The 8,717-nt window shown below is 44.0% G+C and overlaps 1 protein-coding gene across 1 annotated transcript; it reads right to left on the reverse strand.

Annotated features, from left to right (window-relative positions):
• Window positions 1-1,958: 1,958 nt before the first annotated feature.
• inka1.L (inka box actin regulator 1 L homeolog) lies at window positions 1,959-7,787 on the reverse strand. Its single transcript, NM_001096729.2, is given in 2 exon segments — window positions 1,959-2,987; window positions 7,640-7,787. Coding segments are annotated over 2 exon segments (951 nt in total). The 5' UTR covers window positions 7,691-7,787; the 3' UTR covers window positions 1,959-2,087.
• Between the last annotated feature and the right edge of the window lie 930 nt (window positions 7,788-8,717).

The following is an 8,717-nucleotide window of genomic DNA, read 5'->3' on the forward strand; positions in this document are numbered from 1 at the left end:
TATAGGTGCTTCAGTGATATAATTCCCAGTACTGCTATAGGTGCTACTATGTTGCTATAGGTGCTTCAGTGATATAATTCCCAGTACTGCTATAGGTGCTACTATGTTGCTATAGGTGCTTCAGTGATATAATTCCCAGTACTGCTATAGGTGCTACTATGTTGCTATAGGTGCTTCAGTGATATAATTCCCAGTACTGCTATAGGTGCTACTATGCTTTTATGCCAGACACTGGGGCACTGCTTGCATAGTCAGTGTTAAGGTGCCAATAGTAATAATAACACAAAGAATATGTAGTAATAACCTCCCTCTTCCCCCAAGCTGAATTTATAAAGGAATCTATGAGGCTGCTGTGACCCTTTGTGTCTTTGTTGTACCAAATAATTCTATGAAAGATCTGGAACGCAGTAATTCTGCCCTGAGCGGGGCTGCCATCCTCCAAACGCCCCTTTGTCTCTTACTGAATTTTGTGCCGCCTGAAATGTGTTGAAGGCCTGAATCCAATAACGAAGGTGAAAACAAATGGATTATCCTATTGTCAATTTCTATTCAGAGACTTTAATTAGGGGGGCGAAGGGGGATGGGGATTTGTTCTGTATTCCAGCCAAGCCCTTCTGAACCAGTAGAACAGGAATTTCCAATGGCCTTTCAGGAGTGATGAACTACACCTCTCAGAACCCTCGATCAGAAATAGGGTTGCCACTGACCTGGCCGGTAAAAATTAAGCTTGATCCAAATGTTATTAATAGGGGAAATGCATAAAAATATAGGAAGACCAGTATTTTTTTCAAGAAAAAGTGGCAACCCTAATTAGAAAGCAACACAAACTTGTTACCCCTAGGAGTTGCTACCTCACCCCTTTCAGCCTGGACTACATTCAGGGTGTCTTTTTTTTCTCCAATGTTACTTTGTAATCATGCATGCTGCAGCCTGCACTCATTTTTGTACAGACAAATAGAATGCATATAAACGAATTTCAGCCTGATTGTATATGTCCCTGTCTTTAAAGGGGGCATAAATGTAAATAAAACTGCTTATGGCTCCAAATCCTGATATAAAAAGTTGACTGGATATAACCAATGTATCATTTTCATTAAGGGGCGCTAATGATAAATACTTGAAAGGGGTTGTTCACCTTTAAATTAAATTTTAGTATGATGTAAAGAGTTATATTCTGAAAGAATAAGCAATTGGTTTTCATTTTTTATTATTTGTGTTTTTTGAGTTATTTAGCTTTATATTCAGCAGCTCTCCAGTTTGCAGTAATCTTGTAGCTAGGGTCGTAGTTACCCTAGCAACCTTGCATTGACTTGAATAAGAGACTGGAATATGAATAGGAGAGGCCCTGGATAGAAAAATGAGTAATACAGACTAGCAATAGCAATACATGGATAGCCTTGCAAAGCATTTTTTTTCTATGGGGTCAGTGACACCCTTTTGAAAGCAGGAAAGAGTCAGAAGAAGGCAAATAATTAAAAAACTATATAAAAGAAAGAATGAAGACCAATAGAAAATTATCTTAGAATTAGCCATTCTATAATATACTAAAAGTTAAATACCCATAGCCTTTCCATAGTGTCTCTCAAATGTGTATATAATCAGGGTAATATGATTGGACTGTTGGTGGGTGCTCTCATTATTATGCAGAACATTAGACACAGACATAGGGCAGCTGAAGTCCTTTGTACGGGACACGTATCCTGTGTGTAGGCAGCAGACAGCTGTTGCAAATGCAATCCCAATTATCATTCGAATGGCCCATTTACATGACAATCAGCACCAGGTAGATCAGAACTGGCTGTGCATAGGCCCATTGGATGTGTAATGTCACTTTACATTTCTTTTTTTGTCTGTGGCAACAGCAGACTCCTCTTTACCTGTTACTGACTATGCAGACTGCTACCCCCAACTGCCTGTTTCCATCTGTACAAACCACTGTAACAGCCAAAATTCTTGTATAATTGTATGCAATTTTATTGCAAAAAAAATAATAATATAATATAAAAACTGTACAAATATACATATTATATACAGAGTGTATCCTCCCAATCTATGTGCTGAGTTCAGAGTCCCATTAAAGTCCAGTGCTATAAGAATCCAGCCCCTTCGTTGCATATGATTGGCTGCCGACTGCGGCAGTGCAAGAGGTTAGTAGATGCCTCCGCAATGTCCGAGAGAGACTGGTGGTAGTAAAGGGAGAGCGGCCGGCAGCCCAGTTGAGGGCAGGACATGCGTTTCACTGCTTCTTGTTCAGAGCGGCGCAATCTAGACATGTTACCCAAGCGCCTTTTAACATTGCCAGACAGACTGATAAGGAAGCCATGAGGCTTATGCAACCAGCGGCCACCATCCCGCACCCGCCGTCCTTCCTCATCTACATTTTCGGGTAAATCCATCCACTGCTTAACCAAATCAGCAAAACTATTGTCCCCCAAAACTAATGGCTGTCGGCTGCGGCTCTGAGAGAGAAGGCACCCAGTCCAGTCCTGAGAGTCAGAGCCCAGTCCAATGCCCCTCCACTGCTCCAGGCAGACGTCAGATGTGGATTTGGGACGTATTCTCCCTTGGCGTGAATTGAGGAACCCGCCTGAGGAGAGGCGCTGGCAGGAAGGAGTAGGGAGGCGCCTCAGCACTACAGTGGGTACACTTGTCTCACTTTCCTCCTCCACAATGTCATCCTCTTCTCCTCGCAAAGAACCTCCTGATACCTCTGAGTACCCAGAATCCCATTCCAAGCCCCGCTGTCCACAGCTTCCCGGGGACACGTCACTTGGCAGATCCATGCAGCAGGCAGAGTCAGCCTCAGACAGATCTGAAGTACGATGGGAAATTCGATTGTCCCGTCTGGGCGCCCTACGAGGTGGGACCACACATGGTTTTTCAATGTCCGGAGATGGAGGTGGTGATGATCTCTTGAAGTCCTGGAGAACCCTTAACATACACTCCATCTGGTCACACAGGGAAGAGCTTGACGCTTTTATACACTGCTGCAAGAGGAGACACAAAGAGAGTCAGAGCGATATACATGGACAACTTATTACATAATAACATTATTGCCATCAACTGCTATTTGCCTCTGATCTAATAGCACTAACCCAATTCACAAGTGCTTAATTCCCCCTCACACCTACCACTTCAGCACCATGTTGTTCATGGGGTATCCCACTAGTAACCTGTACACTGAGTGCTTTCTATGCCCCAATAAAGCCCATCCCGTGCGCCTGATCAAGCCCCCGCTGTTTATATACACACATATTTATATATATATATATATATATATATAATTCAACATAGAAGGTCCGCACTCTCAGGGCTTAAAAATAAAAAATGGTTTATTATAAAAAAGACTAACGTTTCGGCCTCTCCGAGGCCTTTCTCAAAGTACAGACAAGTATACAATGAAGGCCTTATATACCCTAGATGGCGGGAAAGGCCAATTGACTGACAGCATCATCATCATCATCATTATGCGACAATTGCTATAGTTGTTTAGATTCACATGTATAACACAATAAAATTCATAACATTTATTATATTAAAACCCCAATTCAAATATAAGGCCTTCTAGGGTATATAAGGCCTTCATTGTATACTTGTCTGTACTTTGAGAAAGGCCTCGGAGAGGCCGAAACGTTAGTCTTTTTTATAATAAACCATTTTTTATTTTTAAGCCCTGAGAGTGCGGACCTTCTATGTTGAATTGTATTTCTAAAAATTTTGGACACTGCACCCAGGCACGTTTACACCATTTTTCGTGAGTGCCGGCTTCCCCATGGATGGATATATATATATATATATATATATATATATATATATATATATATATATATATATATATATATATATATATATATATAAGAGCCTGAGGAAGGCCACACTGTAACATGACTTGTCAGAGCTTATTTGGAAAGTGGGCGAGTGGGCTTCCAGCAGCACGTCCCGAATCCCTGGCACATGGCCGAATGTGAAAGGGGAGGTGAACAGAGCCCACAAAATACATATCCTCAGGCTGTACTCTTCCAACAGTCACAAGGGGGAGAGGCCACTGCTTATTCCAAAACCCTCCCCCCTCCCCACAGGGAGCAAGCGGAGACACGAGCCTGCACAATATACATCAGGGCACACAGCTTCCAGCCTCAGGGCACAGGCGCCTCACACACCTCAACACTGACAGTGGCCCCCACGTTTAACCCCAACGCTGCCAGAATACAGGGGGGTGTTTTGTCCACTCCTTCTCCTCATATTTGTTTTGGCTAAATCTGGCATTTCACTCTCCCATCTGCTTAACATCTGTCTGGATTTGTGCGCTCCCTGATGCCGAGTACAATGACTCTTTGAGATGTGAGGGCTGTATATGGACCAGGGGGCTAGCGGTACAGTATGGAGAAGCCACGAGTAGCTTTCTTCTTACAGGAGGAATATAATTATCCTTATATATAGCGCCACTAATTATACACAGGACTTTCCTTCACTGAAACCCCTGTCCAGTGTGCCGGAGGCTGGGGATTAAGTTCCTCGCCTCAGGCCACGAGAAGCTGACAGGCCAGAAATGGATCTCTCTTTCTATAAATATATATACATTTGTGGCTGAATTGGACAGCCGTTACTTTAGATATGCGCCTTTCTGAACAACCAACATCTGATTCCACAACAAGGAAATGGCAGTTAGTACTGAAAACTCTATTTGGCCACTGACCCCCATTGGCGCCTATGGAGTTCTCCTCTATATTTCCTGTGTGTGACAGGATTAGAGCAGCCATTTGGTCGGCCTCAAGTTCTCTCACACACAGGAATCCTTCCATACCCCCAGTTTAAGGGAACAAGGAGATGCAGTAGATCCATAGGATGCACTGTGATACTGGTTATCCAAAGAAAAGTGGGTTAGACCCAGATAACCCCTTATTTCTGCTGTTTAGTGAGATAAATCACTAATTCATCATTTGTCCCCACAGGCTGTTCCTGCCCTGTATGGCTCAGGCCTCCGTCATCTCTTCGCCCACCGACACTTCCCGACATGGGATACTGTTCCCCTCACAACCGTCGCTATGAGTCTTATCCAGAGCTATAACCTATGAAAGCGAGCCCATATTATGCCATGCAAGCTTGGGCAAGATATTCATACATAAGCATAGATCAAGCAGTACTGTCGGATCACAGGGAGATAAATGCTGGGCTTGTGTAGGATTTGGAATTCCCATACCCACTGGCTGTTTCAGTTTGAAAAATAATACTGAGAATCACATAGCTGAAGCTATAGCCCTAAATAATGCATTTTTATAATCAGTCGGCAGAGAAACAGCCATACTTAACTATATCTTGGGGGAATCCCCAAATCCCTCGATGTTATCAGGGGGCTCAATTTAAAGTATGTGAAACGCTACAGAGTATGGCAAATATCCTTCCCATTTCTGCATTGGCGCCTTTATATTTGTATATGTCCCAGAATGCCATAGGCTGCCGCTGCCCCAAACATCCATTGTACCTTGAACTGCCTAAAAGTGATTTATTGGCCCTACAGCTCCTATAGAAAAGCCTGAAGTGTTTGCTCAGGACACACAGACGGCAGGACTGGAAGGGACAAGGCAGCGAGTATGTAAGGAAACAAAGCAGATGGAATACAGGCAGTCTGACAACCACACAATAATCCAGGGAACTTGGGCTGTTGGTGAACTGCAACTCACAGAATGCATGGGATGTTGGGAAATAAATATTGTTTTTATTGTAGTTCAACAACACCCAGACTCAGGTCCAAGATCTCTGATTTCCATGTGTCAGCTCTGCAGCATCTGAACCCTGACCTGACACATATACCCTGAAATTAAAACGTTAGCAAGAACCAACACATGTAACTGCACTCGGGTTCCCTATAAACCAATTTCCATGCTTCTGTGCCAGTAGCCAAGCGCTAAGACAAAGGCACCACGTGGCCTGCCAGACCCGTAGCCCTTCCCTGCACAGGGGTGTTTAGTACCACATAGAACTCACCCACTGATCCCATGCAGCAGGGCAGCTCCAAACAGCCCTAGAACAAAACAATAGGGGCAGAGGGAAATCCTCTCAAGTATAAAAAGTTGCCCTCATCCCTGACACCTTCAGATCAGACATTCCTGCAGCCTGTACTTGCTTCCTGCCTGTCCTGACTCGCAAGCTGCTAATTCCGCGCGCTCTGTCACAATCTCAATAGGGGATTAACCCTTTCTTGGGGCTCTGTCTCGCTACAATCATGGACAAGAAACATAGACGTGAATCAGAGTGGTAAACTGGAGGGCAGAAGGGACTACAGTAAGGAAAAGACATATATTGTGGACCCTCCAGTTGTTGCTGATCCTACAGAAAGGCAGTATATATATATATATATATATATAATTGTTCACATAAATAAATATATATATATATATATATATATATATATATATATATATATATATATATATATATATATATATATATATATATATATGAACAATTAGAACATACACCTAAGTGTGGGAGAAGTCGAGGTCGAAAAGGTAATCTGAAGGGTATGTGACCTGGGATTAATTGTCAGAGCCCCCATGAGACACACTTTGAAGTGTCTGTAACAGTCCTGGGTGCAGCATTGTTACTACCTGTCCCCCTCTGTGTTGTGGGATTTGTACCCACAGACATTACAGACACCCCATGTGTAATGTGAATTCAAGGAACACCCAGATCTGACAAACAGGCATGTGCCAGCTCATCCCCTGCCTCTGCCAACCTCCTACACACTCTATACTAGACAGGTATGAGGAACAATGTAAATATATTCCATGTCTGATAAGTCATGTGATAATGTATATATAGAGTAGAGCAAGGCAATTTTCTGTCTACCCAATCCTCTGTCCCTTCCAGGCATCATTAGGATCCCCCCCTCCAGCTGAAGGGCTTGTTAATGACTTGCTTTCATGTTGGTGTGGACTAAAATAGAATGTATACATCATACACACCAGCATTTCCTGTAAAGACCTCCATAATTCTGCACTGTGACTACACCATGGGTTGGGCAGGACTGTGCTACAAGCAAAGCGTATGGAGCTTAAACTGCAACTCTACACATTGCCAGAGAAACTGAAAGCTGCTGAGGATGCTGGGAGTTGAAGTTCAGTAAGAACAAGTACCTTGTGATACTGAACTTTACACCGTTGCCTTGTCTATAAGATTCTGCAACTGTTGTGATTGTGACAGAGATAGGGCTCCCATTAGGGAAAGTATTCCTATTGGCATAACTCTGCTGGCACTATATATGCCATGAACAACAATAATAATAGTAAATAATAAGAGTCATGTTTATGGGACCTACAAAGTCAGACATAGGATTTTTCTCCTGCACCCAACTCCCTGCATCATCAGCTAAAGGGCATCTCTGGGCAATTGGCACGTGAATAGCAGAAATCATTGTGCCAGGCTTTTATCTGGTTTCATTTGTGCCAAGGTAAGAAGCAGTATGGCAGCCCCACTGAAAATGATTAAATACATAGTCAGAATTATGACTGAATAATGATATCGATTTTACTAAGCCCCGACAGCCCATGTTAATTCCCTAGTGTAACTTTCCCTAAATAGATGTATTTCAATAAATAAAAACGAGAGGAATAGCAGCTTAGCCCAGTGCGCGACTTACCAAGTCCGATCGCAGTTTGGGAGCGACAGAGTCGAGATGCGATTTGTGCATCACCCAAGCGTCCCAGGAGCGGCCGGGAGAGATGAGACTGGCGCAATGGTCCCCGGGCAGCGATGATTGCGCTGGTGCAAATACAGACTGTCGCTTCCCGCACTCACTCGCTGTCTGAGCCTCTCACATCCCAAACTTGCATTAATGCTCCACGCATGGCCCCGCCCAGCAGCCCTCCTGGCTCAGCAGGCAGCCAATCAGCTTGGCCTATTCACACCCTGGGAGATTTGGGGAAATAAGGAAATGTGATCTGGGGGGATATGATGGAGGAGGGAGAGGGGGTGCCTATAATTCAATTAGAGCTTATTACACATGGAAAATATCAGCTATGCTGCTGCTCACATACATACGGACACGGGGAAAGTCTGGGAAGGGAAAGAAGGGCGTTAACCCCTTAGCGGCGGGAAGAAGTGGGGAGAGCCCAGAGAGAAAGGGAAATCAGGAGAAAATGAACATTTCCTTGTGTTTATCTCGTTCACGTTTACTGTGAATTCTAGGGGACACGCAGGTCTGGACTGGGAGTCAAAATAGGCCCTGGCAGTACATAAAGGACAGAACAGCCCCCACTAGCCCACTAAATAGTCACTTTCTATGGCATCTTACAGCAGCCCCTCTGGCATTTGCCAGAACTCACAGATTGCCAGTCCGAGGCCGGGGGAACGTCTGACCGGGGTCTGGGGGTCGCTGTTGTGGGACGTGATGGGAAGGGGGTACCATTATTGGTTCTGTCTCTCTAAAGGGGTTTTATTTAAAATGAGAAGGATAACTGAGAGCTCACAAAGGGTTAACGTGGCAGAAGTGGTTGGGAGGGGATTGTGGCTGGGGGAATAGTGGGGTCGGGAGTTTGGGTGGGATAAAGAGGTAAGAGAAAGTCTGGGAAACATATTGCGCTGAATGTTGATAAAGGCTCAGTACACTATGATCATGTAGAATTGGAATTTAGAATAAATATACATACTAAGCATTTGCTGCAAACAGAGAGGCATGATCAGTACTGTGATAAACTGGGGTAGGTGACTATAGGGGG

This window comes from Xenopus laevis, chromosome 4L, assembly GCF_017654675.1.
Source record: "Xenopus laevis strain J_2021 chromosome 4L, Xenopus_laevis_v10.1, whole genome shotgun sequence".
In the NCBI taxonomy this organism is placed as follows: Eukaryota; Metazoa; Chordata; class Amphibia; order Anura; family Pipidae; genus Xenopus; species Xenopus laevis.